Here is a 15,121-nt window from a genome sequence, read left to right as displayed (position 1 = left end):
GCACCTGTCGTCTTCGCTGACAAAATTGAAGGGCCAACCCAAGGCCCGAGGACGCTCCCCGTATAAGAGGGCAGCGCCAGCGAAGACCTCGAGTGCGCCTAAGGCCGGCACGGCCCCGGCACAGGCCCCGGTAGTGGCTCCGGTGCTGAAAGGCCTGTCGAGCCCCGGGATAGGCGCGTCGAGTGAGGAAGAAGGGCTGGAGGAGCTCTTGGAACAGCCCTCCACTCTGGACACATTTGAGGCAGCAAAAGACCTCATTGCATTTTCCGTTGAGGACCCTCCGCAAACTAAGGACGCTCCGCCGAGACTGCCACCCAGAGGCAAGCTGGCGATGGTGCGCCCATCACGGTCGCCATCTCGGCACCGTTCGAGGCACCGGTCCCGGTCGAGTTCCGCCTCGGTGGACTCTCGGTTGCCCTCCGCGCAGAAAGCACCACAGCCGTCGGGCCCCAGTAAGCGGTCGGCACCGACTCAGCAGCCATACGCGAGTCGGCACCGGGGGGCGTCGGCTACACGTTCCCCGAGACGGACCACCCGTAGTCGTTCCTGGTCCCTTGGTCACCGGTACCGATCCAGGTCCAGGTCGGTGAGACGCTGCTCCAGGTCCTGGTCACGGAGACACTACTCCCCAAACCTGGACCGGCACCGTTCCACGGCTCTGCCGTGGCCTTCCAGATCACCGTCCGTGGTGTCGGAGACTGACTCAGGCCGGTACGGCGGGTATGCCCATAGGGCACAGGCTAGTAGAGACTACGAAGCCTCTGGCCATCCCCAATGGGGCCAACTAAGCCAATGGCCATTCTGGACACCCTGGGTCTACCACCAGCAAGGGCCCCCATCTAGGGCCTCGAGATCTGGGCCTTCAGGGTACCGATCCCGCTCTCCGCGGTACCGTCCGCCCTCTCACAAGGAGGCAACGATCCCTAGACCGCAGGAGCGGGAGGGAGTGGACTCGGCACCGAGCACGGTACCGTCCCAGTCCCACGCCATGGGACAGGCCCCAGAGGAACAATCAGTCGATGATGGGTTGCAGGAAGGTGAGGATGGGCAAAAGGCCCCGACCTCTTCCTCCTCACTGGACGAGGCAGTGGCGAGCACGACAGTGTCTGGCCCTCCCCCGATTGATCATCGGGCTCAGCAGGATGCTTCGCCGGGTAGCCCTCAATCTGGGCTTGCAAGCAGAGGAGACTGTAGAGCAGGAGGACCCCATGGTCGACATCCTGAGCCCGGAGGGCCCCTCCAGAGTCGCTCTCCCGATTATACGGACAGTCCAGTCTAACTATAAGATGGTATGGCAAACGCCTGCCTCCAGTGCACCAACTGCAAGAGGCGTGGAGAGAAAAGACTTCGCCCCATCTAGAGGGTTTGACTTCCTCTTTTTGCACCTGTCTCCTTGTTCGCTGGTAGTCTCTGCAGTCAACGAACGAGAGCGTCATGGCCAGCAACCCCCTGCTGGAGGGGCAAGGAGGCGAAATGCTTGGACTTATTCGGGAGGAAAGTCTATTAGTCTGGGGGCCTCCAACTGAGGATCGCTAATCAGCAGGCGATTCTAAATAGGCACAATTTTAATTCTTGGGCATCAGTCTCCAAGTTCAAAGAATCCCTACCTCCGGATGCACATCCAGAGTTCACGGCCCTGGTGGACTAGGGGATGGCGGTGGCCAAAACTTCATTTCAGGCCTCCCTCGACTCAGCTGATGCAGCGGCTAGGACAATCGCGTCAGGGGTAGTGATGAGGCGTTCAGCATGGTTACAGGCTTCAGCCCTTCCGCCAGAGGTGCAGACCACCCTGCAGGACCTCCCGTTTGAAGGGCCAGGCTTGTTCTCAGACCAAACGGACGCCAGGCTACATAGCCTCAAGGACTCGCAAGCGACCCTAAAGTCGTTAGGAATGCATACCCCGGTGACACAGCGCAAGCCCTTTAAGCCTCAACCACCACAGAGGCAGTACCACCCTCGCCCTCGGCACGAACCGTACCGCCGTCGTGGCAGGGATAACAGGCGAAGACATAACAATATGCCTAACCAAGGCCAAGGTCACGGCCAGGGCAAGCCGCAGCCAGGGAATAAACCAGGCTTTTGAAGTTACGCTCGAGGACAGCGTACCACATCCCATGCCGGATCCACCTCTAAGTTTCAAGGACCGCCTGTCCCATTTCTACCGGGCATGGTCGCGCATAACATCGGACCGCTGGGTCCTGCGCTATACCCTACAGTTTTCCTCGCTCCCTCCCTTCCATCCCCCTTCCCCGTCCCTCTTCAGGGACCCCTCTCACGAGCAACTTCTCATGCAGGAGGTGCAGTCCCTCCTCACAGTGGGAGCAGTGGAAGAGGTCCCAACAAACCTAAGGGGAAAAGGATTCTACTCCAGGTACTTCCTGATTCCCAAGGCAAAAGGAGGCCTCCGTCCCATTTTGGACCTGCGCGGACTAAACAAGTTTCTGGTCAGAACGTGTTTCCATATGGTCTCCCTTGGAACTATTATCCCATCCCTGGATACGCTGCCCTCGATATGAAAGATGCGTATTTTCACATCGCCATCAATCCGGCCCACCGGCGGTTCTTGCGCTTCACCATCAACCAGCGCCATTTTCAATTTACGGTCCTACCCTTTGGCCTAGCATCGGCACCGCGAGTGTTCACGAAATGCATGTCCATGGTAGCAGCCTTCCTTCGGAAAAGAAGGATGCGCATGTTCCCGTACTTAGAGGACTGGCTCCTCGTGGGCAGGTCGGAGGCTGAGGTCCGCTCTCACGTGACGCTGGCCTTACAGATGTTCGGCAGGCTCGGCCTACTGGTCAACGTGCCCAAGTCCACAGTACCTCCCACACAGAGACTGGACTTCATAGGTGCAGTCCTGGACTCGGCGACCGCGCAGGCAAGTCTCCCAGAGTCGCAGTTCTTGGCAATTCAAGGGGCCGTAAGCTCCGTCCAGAAATTTCCCACAACAACGGCAAGGTGCTGAATGCAGCTCCTGGGACACATGGCAGCCTGCACACACGTAGTCAGACGTGCCTGCCTAAAGCTCAGACCCTTGCAGTTGTGGTTTACCCAAATGTACCGCCCCAACAGAGACCCCTTGGATCTGGTGGTGACGATTCCGGCTCGGGTGTTGAGCTCGCTCCGCTGGTGGCTCGATCAACAGCAGGTCTGCGAGGGGATCCCCTTCGCTGCCCCACAACCCACTCTGACTTTAGTAACAGATGCATTGGACCTGGGTTGGGGGGCGCACCTGGGGGAACTGCGGACCCAAGGTTTGTGGTCCAGGGAAGACAGGTTACTTCACCTCAATCTGAAGGAGCTGAGGGCGGTTCGCCTTGCCTGTCAGACTTTCCACGCCACCGTAGAAGGTCACAGTGTGGCAGTTCTGACGGACAACACTACCGCCATGTTCTATATAAACAAGCAGGGCGGGTCCCGGTCCTCTCCCCTCTGTCGCGAGGCACTCCAATTATGGGATTTCTGTATAGCCCATGCGGTTCATCTTATTGCAACGTATCTCCCAGGGATCCAAAACAGGTTAGCAGACCGCCTCAGCTGATCCTACCACATGCATGAATGGACTTTGAGGCAGGACGTCCTGCATTCAATCTTCCAGAGGTGGGGCTTTCCCCGGGTGGATCTTTTCGCCACCAAGGACAACAGACAATGCCCTCAGTTTTGCTCATTTCAGAACCTCAGGCCGGGATAGTTAGCAGTTGCCTTCGCGATTCCGTGGGGAGGGAGCCTGAGGTATGCCTTCTCTCCATTCCCGCTCATCCACAAGGTCCTCCTCAAGACCCGCAGGGACAAGGCGACAATTATCCTCATCACCCCGGCGTGGCCACGACAGTATTGGTTCACGACCCTGCTGGAATTGTCCATAGCCGACCCGATTACCCTCCCGCTCCATCGCGACCTAGTCACACAGGACAGGGGTCACCTACTCCACCCGAACCTATCGTCGCTACATCTCACGGCGTGGTATCTCTCTGGCTGAACGATGCGGAACATAGGTGCTCTCACCAGGTTCAGCAAATTCTCCTTGGTAGTAGGAAGCCCTCCACAAGAGCGACCTACCTGGCCAAATGGAAGAGGTTCTCCCACTGGTGCGAGCCTCAGCACATACAGCCTCTGCAGGCCTCAGTTCCATTGATCCTGGACTACTTACTGCACCTCAAGCATCAGGGGCTCTCCCCCGCCTCGATTAAAGTGCATTTGGCTGCCATATCGGCGTTCCACCTGCGGGAGTTGGGAGAGTCAGTGTTTTCCAACCCCACAGTAGCCCGATTCCTCAAGGGGCTGGAGAGGGTGTTTCCCTACTCGCGCCCACCGGTCCCTGCGTGGAGTCTGAACCTAATCCTAACTAAGCTCATGGGACCTCCCTTTGAACCCCTAGCCACTTGCTCCCTCATGCACCTCTCGTGGAAGGTGGCGTTTCTCGTGGCCATCACATCGGCCAGGAGGGTATCGGAATTGAGGGCCCTCACTTCAGAACCCCCTTATACAGTTTTCCATAAGGATAAGGTGCAACTGAGACCGCACCCCAAATTCCTCCCAAAAGTGGTCTCGCAGTTTCACATGGGGCAGGACATTTGTCTACTGGTGTTCTTCCCTAAATCCCATATGGACCCTTGCCACCGCAGCCTCCATACCCTCGATGTTCGGAGGGCATTGGCGTTCTATCTGGAGAGGACCAGGTCGTTCCGCAGAACACCTCAGCTGTTTATTGCCGTTGCGGAACATATGAGAGGCCTGTCTATCTCGACACAGCGCTTATCAGCATGGATTGTGCATTGTATATGCACGTGTTATGAGCTCGCCAACGTTCCGGCCCCAGAGATCCGGGCTCACTCGACTAGGGCCCAAGCGTCCTCGACGGCCTTCTTGGCACAAGTTCCTATCCAGGAAATCTGTAAAGCAGCCACCTGGTCGTCTGTGCATACGTTCACAGCCCACTACGCGATCCACCATCAGACCAGAGAGGACGCAGTGGTTGGACGGGCTACAGTCAGTTGTACCTTGACTCCTACCCACCTCCAATGGTAAGCTTGGGAGTCACCTAATGTGTAATGGACATGAACAATCACTCGAAGAAGAAAGAACGGTTACTTACCTTCTGTAACTGTTGTTCTTCGAGATGTGTTGTTCACGTCCATTACACTTCCCACCCTCCTTCCCCTCTGTCGGAGTCTCCGGCAAGAAGGAACCGAAGGGGTCAGGTCTGCAGGGATATATATACCCTAGAGCGGGGCGCCGCTCTGGCGGGAGGGGGGGGCCCTGCCGACCCGACGGGAGCCCCTAAGGGAAAAAGTTTCCAACGTCCGTGCATGCGGCACGCGCACACCTAATGTGTAATGGACGTGATCAACACATCTCGAAGAACAACAGTTACAGAAGGTAAGTAACCGTTCTTTAGCCACTGCGAGGGCCTGAGGCACTGGTGTACCTTGGTCCCTCCTGTTCTGTGCCTGTGGCACTCAATAGTCTACTCTCTTGTGGGCTGTATTTTGGGTGGAGAGTTTAATGTGTTGGGTGGTATTGGTTGGCCTGTGATTTACAGGAGGTCAGAGTAGATAATCTGGTGGTTTCTTTTGGCCTTAAATTCTAAATGACTGGCCTGAGTGACAAAATTTAGAATAGAATCTAGCATTCTTGACTTCAAGTTATGTGCTTAGTCTACTAGATGACAGCTGTCTGTCTAGAAGAGAGATGATTATTTATGAAAGAATGCTGTATGTCCTACTTCAGATAAAAGTTGGCCATTTTATTAGTCTCTATTTCTCATTTTTTAAAATGACAGTAAGGTGCTCAGAGGCAATGGTAATAGGGTACTTCAAAAAACTGACCATTTTTCTCACACTTGTTTTACTCTCATCTGACAGTAATAAAGTGACTATGTCTTGGTATCAGAAGTGACTTAGATGCTTAGGAGTCTTTTGAAAGTGGAAAGTAAAAGCTCTTAAGTAGCTTATGTGCTTTTGAATATTTTACTCCAAAGCTCTTCAGGCAGCATCAATGCAATGAGTCCAATGAGGTAATGGCTCAGTCTGTGCAACTCCCCCCCCCCCCCCCCCCCCCAGCCCCTTGATGGATTTGGGAGAGAGAATACCTGTTAGTCCTTCTGTTCTTTACTGCTCTCCTCTCTGAAGTCTCTGTAGAGAGAAGGGGTTTGTGTGTGTGTGTGTGTGTGTGTGAGAGAGAGAGAGAGGGAGAGAGAGATGCATTTGAAAGAGGCATATCTCTGCCTTTCTTTGATCTGCTCCAGGAGCTTTTCTGACTCAGGTGTAAAAGACCAACTAACAGAGAGAGAATATGAACCTTTGGGAACGTAACAACCCTAAAAAGTGTTGACACAAAAGTACCATATTTTCAAAATCAAAAACCAGGGCAGTTTTAAAGTGGAATAAAGTGCTGTATAAATAATAAACTTAAATACATAAAGCATATTTGTACATTTTTTTGTAAAGGACAAAATGTTGGTACACTTGATATCAATTGCATCCTTTGCTGTTGTCATAAAGCCTTTGTTTCTAGAGAGTATTTTTTCCTCTAAGACTTGATATAGTTGAACTTGGCATAGAGAAATACTGGTGCAGCTGTTCATTTTTGTTTTGTAAAAAAAAAATTGATCAAAAAATAATTACCCTAGAGAGGTATTTCAGCATTAGGTCTGAAATCTATAAGTAGAAGTCTGGAACAGTACTTGCTGTGTGATGACAGTAATGAGACACCCTGCTTGCATTTCTATTATTTAACGCACACAATTAAATACACCTACACTGGACTTCATCTATTTGTCATGTAAAATCATTTTTAAATCATCAGTGTACTTTAAGGTCTTTTCTTTAAATTCTGAATATGAAAATATTTCTTTACTTTTGCTTTATGTAGCACAAGCTCAAAGTCAATGTCGTTATCATAATATAGTCAGTGGTTCAGTCCTGTGTTCTTTTGTGTGCTCAATTCCCCATTGAAATCAATAAGTGGTTTCTGTGTGGAGGAAATGAGGAATTAGGCAATATGATAAGAGATCTGACATGTTTAGACATCAGGGTTTGGTAATCTGATATACCTTCAACTCATGCAGAAATCCTCCTCCCTATGATAATAACAGCGAAACTCCTCTGTGTTCCATAGGAGATAAGAATGTTGGATATTCTAGAATAACAAACTGATTTTTTTTTTACTTGCCTTGCTATTCATATATATATATATATATATATATAGAGAGAGAGAGAGAGAGATTAACCTGTAGGATGCTGGCACTTTCCAGACTTCCTAACCAAGTGAAGGAAAATAGATATTATCATATAGACCTCAACCTTACAATATGATCCACATGGGCAGACTAGGGTTGCCAAGCATCTGGTTTTCAACCGGAATGCCCTGTTGAAAAGGGATCACGACGGCTCCCGTCTGCACAGCTGACCAGGCCACTAAGTCTGGTTGGCTGCAGTGCCAGTGGGGTAGGCAGGCTCTGTGCCCGGCTCCGCGCAGCTCCCAGGAAGCGGTCGGCTTGTCCCTCCAGCTCCTAGCACCAACTCCGCAGCTCCCATTGGTCAGGAACCGTGGCCAATGGGAGCTGTGGGGGTGGCTCCAGCAGGTGGGAGCAGCACATGGAGCCCCTGGCCACCCTTCTGCCTAGGAGCAGCGCGACATGCCGACTGCTTCCTGGGAGCCACCTGAGGTCAGCACTGCCCGGAGCGGGCACCCCAAGCCCCCTCCTGCACCCCCAGGTCGGAACCCCCTTCTGTACCCAAACTCCCTCCCAGAGCCTGCAAACCCCCAGCCCTGAGCCCCCTCCCACACTCCAAACCCTTCGACCCCAGCCCCGATCCCCCTCCTGCACCCCAAGCCCCTCAGCCCCAGCTGGAGCACTCACTTTCTCCCTGCACGTCAACTCCCTGCCCCAGCTCAGAGCCCCCTCCCGCACCCCAAACCTGTTATTTCTGGCCCCAGCCCAAAGCCCACACCCACAGCCCGTACCCTCTCCCACACTCTGAACCCCTCAGAGTGACCTCACAAGACCCCTATTCTTTCTGAATGCATTACTGGGATGCTTGAGATCAGCTGACATGTTTGTGCTAAGAATCTCAAGATTTGAATGTGTGGGAACTGGTTGCGGGGAGCTCCTCAGTGGAGGAGTTTTCCTTGGAATTTGCTGTCCTTATTGGTCCAGTATAATTGGGTTATTGACCTTTCAGAAGTGTTGCAAAGATCTTATACTCACTCATATGGGGTAAGATTGAATGAAGTATATTGGTATGTTTTTGTTACGGTTAAAATTTATATTTTGAATTGAATCCATCATAATTTATTTTGGATTTGTTAAATAATTCTGCATTTTTAGAGGGGGAAAAACGTGTGTGCATGCCCAGACAACAATGATGAATTCATTTTTCAATCATTTTTTCCCCTCCAGGTGTGAGGCAGCTAGCCCACACATTCATCCCATTGGATGGTGTAAAGAACATAGAAGAACTCTCATCACCCCTCCAGGTTTGTACTACACTTCAACACTACACAATTGAAAGAATTAAGGAAAATGTAGCTAGCAGCAGCATTGGCCAAGGCTCATAACACACATTATAACAACTCCATTGAAAGACTCTACTTATAATTAAGAATTGGTATTTGGAGGGGGCTGAAGTGGTCTTTTTACAGGCACTCGATATATTAAATTTAATGATGCATGCACAACTTTGATATCTTTCTGTGCTGTATTAATGACAGTTATCCATACAAGATATACTCAGGAAAAAGCCTAGAGATGGTTGAAAAGTGAAATAGAATGAGACAAATAGCCTGGCTACTTCTTTACTACCCTTTCTCTCTGGTGTTCTCTTTTGCTTTGCTTTTTCTCTAGATTTTTTTCTCCTTGTTTCTTTGGTGTGATAGGTTGAATTTATTCACAGGTTCCAAAGTCTTGGTGCTGAAAATTGTGAGAGATATTGGAATGACATGTAATATCTTTGGGGACTATATTGTATTCAATGTATAAAATGGTTTATGTATGATTGTATTCTACTCCAAGGGGAAGGATTACCACAGCTCCTACAGTAACTAAAAACAATGACAAGTGATTAAGGTGGATCACCTGAGACTTAACTATCTAGAGAGTTACACCTCCTTCCCCACCCCCACCCCTGCCCCGCTAGCAGTTTGCATACTGCTTCAAGCTGGGTTTTCCAGAGACTACGAGACAAAGAAAGGACTTTCGGTATAAAAGAATGAGCTTGAATTTACACAAGGTCTTCCTTCTGATCCAGCAAACAGACAGACTTTCTGTCCAGTGGAGGGCAAGCCATGTGGAAGGATCTAACATCCACATTTGGTTCACATGCAGATATTTGTCTAATGCAACAACTCTGTACACCTGGCATATATGCTGTTGCCATTTTTGTCACCGTTTCAGGTAACTGCACCCATATCTCCCTCCTACCCCTTTTGTGGTCCACTCCTGGAGTTCCCAGTCGGACCTCAAATTTGCAGCCATCGCCTGTCACTGAATAGAGACCCGTTATCCCACTCCCTTCAACCAGGAGTTTTTAGGGCTGTACAGCTCCCCACCTTACACTGCCTAGAGGCCAGCACCTGTACTTTGCTTTCTCTCCACGGGCTATAAACAGTGTATTGCAAGAAGTTACAAGTTACTGGTAATGGAGTATACAAATCCCACACTTGGTTGGAAGGGGTTAAAGGGCAGTACTGGGCCCAGATAGCACCAGCCCTGTAGAGCACGCTCCAGCTGGAGGAAGGGTGGAAAGGGGAGCAATCCAGCTCAGAAAGAGGGAGGCTGGGAAGGAGGACAGAGAGGCTACCCGAAAGGCTCCTGACAAGGGTGCCAGAGAAGTCTCCACAAGGGACTAAGACTGTATGCTGAGCCCAGTTGGTTTTAAGGTTTGATTGCCTTTTCTTTTGCTTGTCACCTTATATTTCAACTGGAAGCTGGAGGGTAGCAGGGGGGGAAAGAGAGAACAGCAGACAATAGGAAGTGATCCAGGGACATAACTCAGAGGGCACCTTTGAGGACCAAACACTGTTGACCCTCCTAGGGTCCTGGGTCGAAGCCTGGTGGAGTGGGTGGACCTCGGCTCCCCTCACTGCCCACCTCACCATACCTCTGATTAAAAGAGGGTCTTGACTGCAAGATCTGCCCTCAGGGAGGTAGCACTATATGTGCTAACCACTGGGCCGCCTAACCCCACCGAGGACTTGGTGACATTACCACTGTTCTTTCTAAGCAAGCACATTTATTCTTAAGGTAAAAGCATTACAAGGAAAACATAAAAACAATAGAAGTTCCTATATGCATGCTAAAAGTTTACCATAGGTCACCCATCAGTTGTATGGGGCTCTAGGAGGTCAAAATCCTTCCAACCCTTCCACATGCCCCCTGCACAGAAAGTCCTGTCTGTTTGCTGAATCAGCAGAAAGGCCTTGTGTAAATTCAAGGTCATCCTTTTATACCAAAAGTCCTTTCTTTGACTACTAGTCTCTGGAAAATCCAGCTTGAACCAGTATGCAAACTACTCCAGGAGGAGGTAACTCTTTAAATAGTTTAGTCTCCGTGATTAACCTTAATCACTTGTCATTGTTTTTAGTTCCTTTAGGAGCTGTGGTAATCCTTCCCTTTGGAGTAGAATATAATCCTACATAAACCATTGTATACATTTAATACAATATAGTCCCCAAAGATATTGCGTGTCATTCCAATATCTCTCACAATTTTCAGCACCAAGACTCCAGAACCTGTAAGTAAATTCAGTTTATCACACAAAAAGAAATAAGAAGAGAAAAAAATGTAGATAAAAGCAAAGCAAAAGAGAACTCCATAGAGAAAAGAAATAGAGAAGGAACCAAGTGATCTGTTTTATTGTGTTTTCCTTTTCAACCATCTCCAAATATCTTGATGGATAACTGTCTCATTAATACAGAACATAAAGATACTAAATTTGTGCATGCATCATTAACATTAATATATCAAGTACCTAAATCCTTTTGGAAAATGAGATTTCAGGCTCTTTTATATCAACTGAGATGAGTACAGCTATGCCAAAATACCTTTAAAAATCTGGGTCTTAGGCCTTGGCTACACTGGCGCTGTACAACGCTGCAACTTGCTGCGCTCAGGGGTGTAAAAACGCCCCCCCCGAGCGCAGCGAGTACAGCGCTGTAAAGCGCCGGTGTAATCAGAGCCTGCAGCGCTGCACGTTCGCTCGCAGCGCTGCAAGCTACTCCCCTCGGAGAGGTGGAGTACTTATAGTGCTGCGAGAGAGCTCTCGCAGCACTGGCGGCGTGACTACACTCGCGCTTCACAGTGCTGCCGCGGCTGCGCTTGGAAGTCCTGAGCGTAGCCAAGGCCCTAGTGGATAAATGGGTGGATAGCGCTGTGTAATCAAGGGAACAAAAGTGGTAAGGACTCTCAGAAAGGGAGGAAACCAAGGTGAGAATGAGCATGCAATAGAGAGAGAGAGAGCGTGCTTACTGAAAACAAGAAAGCAAGCATTTAGTTTGGGATATTATGTGTTGGATTAACTGGATTCCCCTCCATGCTGGAGATCATGAAGACTATTCTGTAGAAAGTAGCTTGAGCTATATCTTGTAAAAAAAAGTGCTGTTTAGCAAAGTTAATAAATTCCTTTAAGACAGGTCTCTAGTGCCTGTTGGTCTTCCAAATTTATGTAGGTAATTGTAGAATACTCAGTATAAAAATAACCATGAGAGAATCAATGGAAAAAACTTGGAGATTTCTTTTTTGTAGAACGTATGCCATTTAGAGTCAGTTATTCTGTCTGTTAAAGTAAAACTTAGACAACTATGGTGACTGTGTGTGGTTACTGCCCCTTTAAGGTCTGGAACAGTCTGTGTGCCAGAGTTTAAAAACAAATCTTGTCTTCTAGCAATAATTGCCACTGGTTAGAGCTTGTTTGGATATAGAACCCAAGAATGAAGTTAGCTGAATGTAGCTTGTAACCAAGGAAACCTCTGAGTGCTAGCTCGGTTCATTTTTTGTTGTTTGTTTGCTCTTATTCTGATCCAATTAAAGTCTGATCTAATGAAAGACTTATTGGATTTGGGGAAACAACAAGGTGATTGCCATGTCAGGAGTGAGGCAAGAGGTCTGTCTGAGAAGAAAAGAGGAAAATGATAATTTGTGGGAAAATTGACGAATCCACTCTGATGAAAAATATGTAGGATTTAATGCTATGTACGAATTTTATGTACAAAGGTCTCAGCAGTATTTCTATGCTGATGCCGTTGAAGAATCTCAATAAAAATTTCCATTCTTCATCTCTGTTTGGAAAGAGAGACATTTGTAGTCTTCAAAAACTTGTTCCTTTTAGGAGCGGAGAGATATGAACTATGAGGACTTGGCTGAATTATTTAAAAAGCAATATGTTCCCCAAACTAAATTCCTAGCTAAAAGGTCTGAGATTCACTTAAGAAACCAAAATAAAAAGAAAATAGGAAAGCCTATTTGATTTCGTGGCTTATCTTAGACAGCTGTCATTTTGGTTGGCATTTAGGAGAGGCACTCGGGGATCATTGTGTGTTCAGAAACAGAAATCCAGAGTTGAGGGAGCCTGCTGAATATTGTTCATAAAAATAGAACTCCTCCTGGAAGGAGCCACAGATATAACATTAGTGTTTAAGTGCACCGAGAGACATGTGTGGCAATTTCGGAGAGTACATTTACTTTCATGTGATATACAGGAAGGAAAGTTCAGCCCACACTTAGGAGGCCATCAGCAAGTTGGAGGAGGTCTATATTTTCAATGTGTGGGAACGTTGCAGGAATCAGAGCAGTGTTTCTTTAAATAAAATGAAATCAGGGAACTGTGGTGAGAGATATCCAGCGTGTTTTTCATGCATCCTGTAGGAGAGTTTCAGTGAAAGGAAGTCATTTTTGCAGAACATGAACTGCTGCACCAACTATGTGACTATGTAGGACCTCATTACAAATACCATGCTATTCCCTGTGAAGATGGTTTGTGACTTACATATCTTTACTCAGAAAAGTCAAGTTTTTGCTCCACAATTCTACCACCCCCGTGCACTGTTATTTCATACATTTGTAGTGAGAAAATAGAAATTCCTTGTTTAGAAGCCCTTTTCGAATGTCACTAATATGGTACCATTTCAAAAGCTTTTATGTAACTTGTTTAAAAACAAAAAATTTGTGTATGACTGAGAATAGTAAAATAAAAGGTATATTGGCCAATTCTGCATTCATTTGGTGTTGAAGAAAGAGGATTTGAAGTTAAGGGAATAAGCTTTGCTGCCATGCAGGATAATGAAAGCACAGATCATAGGCATCTGTGGCCTGACAACATGGAAAACTGTAATTAGCCAGCTAGACCTACTTACCAAGCTCAGAAATATCCTACTGCTCAGCAGCCTGGGGAAGTCATGAAACATTTTGAGGCATCAAATTCTAGAGCACAAAGCTACTTACAGAACAACCTCAACGTGTACTGTAAAAGTCTAATCTGTCAATAAGTTAATTGCAACCTATTATTTAGCAGCCTTCATAAAACACAAGATACTGGTGTAAATTCACTTCCATATCATGAGTCAACACTTAAATATTTAGTGCTTATACAACGTCGGGGCAAGCACTCCTTATTCTTTAAAAGAAAACACTTTTTTGGTATAGGGCATATTAAACAGGACAATCTCAAGTCCATTTTCTTAGAATGACAGTCCTCCTCCCCTCCCCCACATGATGTCTGTATCAGATATATCCTCAATTTAGAAAATATTATAATAGTTTTGGTTAAAACAACTTCACTTAAAAATGCAAGTTGGTAGATGGTCACATGTATTTTAAACTGATACATGACTATCAGGTTCTGATTAGTACACCTCTACCCCGATATAATGCGACCCGATATAACACGAATTCGGATATAACGTGGTAAAGCAGTGCTCTGGGGGGGTGGGGCTGCGCACTCCAGCGGATCAAAGCAAGTTCGATATAACGCGGTTTCACCTATAACGCGGTAAGATTTTTTCACTCCCGAGTACAGCGTTATATTGCGGTAGAGGTGTATTGGCACAGTAACCTTAAACCTGTAAAATACCGGATTAAGGGTGAAGCACTGTCTTGAATGCATAGAAGTGGATAGACTTCCAATTTTTGTAACTTATCTTCTCAAATCCAGAGCAGTTGTAGTTTATTTTTGTGCTGCTGGTTACTCAGTATTGTGTGTTGTGAGGTTTCTATTTCTTTCTTTGATTAATAGGGAGTATGTGTCACAGACATCTAGAATGTTCAGATAAGTGCTTCTTATTGTAGTTCTGTTATATATTTAAAGAATAAATACATTATTATAACAAATATTTACTTGCCTTATTATGAATTCTCTAGATTAATGTGCTATAATGTATGTTACATCATAATACTTATGACATCATTAAACCTTGCTTTTATATTTTTTCTACTAGATTATCCACATGCCAAACATTTTTCTTGGGAAAAATATTTGGAAGAAACCAGTTCTTTACCTGCACCTGCAAGGGCTTTTAAAGTGGTGAGAGAATGTTTACATAGTGTTCATGCTTCCATTTTTTTTTTGTTTAATTAATTCGCTAATGTACCGTAGATATTTTATTTTTTTATGTGAGTTTTGAAATTACTGTGAGAAATCAGAAAAAATTTATCACTATAAATCCTGAGACTTTCGACTAATTTATACTAATAATACTTAGCTAGCTAATGAGTCCTCCCAGCCAGGGCTTTGGAGCTGTGCTCCTGCTCCACTCCAGCTCCAGGCAAAAACCTGCAGCTCCACTGCTCCGGAGCTGCTCCGCGCTCGAGCTCCGCTCCAAAGCCCTGCTCCCAGCACACCTCGGAGAGATGTGAGTGAATATTATTGTCCCCACTTTACAGGCACAAAAAGAAAAGTGGCTTATTCAAGAAAGCAGAAGGCATCGTTATTGGAGCCAACATTAGAGATCAAATTCTTGGCTCCCTAGACTGACCTTCTGTCTGTTTTTGTGAGCTTCTGAGGTTCAAGTCCAACATTTTTTAATATTATCACGTTGCTAAGAAATTAATTCAACTAAAGCAGAAATGTGGTGCTAGCCCAGAATTCCAGCCATCTGCTGTAGTTCACTGAGGTTTGGTTACTGG

At 47.2% G+C, this 15,121-nt stretch overlaps 1 protein-coding gene across 4 annotated transcripts in view; it reads left to right on the top strand.

The window, feature by feature from the left end:
• Positions 1 to 15,121, top strand: part of L3MBTL3 (L3MBTL histone methyl-lysine binding protein 3) — a 164,156-nt gene that overhangs the window by 82,858 nt on the left and 66,177 nt on the right. For all 4 annotated transcript variants that reach the window (XM_054024215.1, XM_054024218.1, XM_054024216.1 and 1 more), the window contains 2 exons: positions 8,405 to 8,481; positions 14,434 to 14,519. In XM_054024215.1, coding sequence (XP_053880190.1) covers positions 8,405 to 8,481; positions 14,434 to 14,519 — 163 coding nt within the window. The remainder of the gene's footprint in view (positions 1 to 8,404; positions 8,482 to 14,433; positions 14,520 to 15,121) is intronic.

This window comes from Malaclemys terrapin, chromosome 3, assembly GCF_027887155.1.
Source record: "Malaclemys terrapin pileata isolate rMalTer1 chromosome 3, rMalTer1.hap1, whole genome shotgun sequence".
Lineage (NCBI taxonomy): Eukaryota > Metazoa > Chordata > Testudines > Emydidae > Malaclemys > Malaclemys terrapin.
Note: the sequence above shows the minus strand (reverse complement) of the source record. Positions and strands in the feature narration are given on the sequence as shown.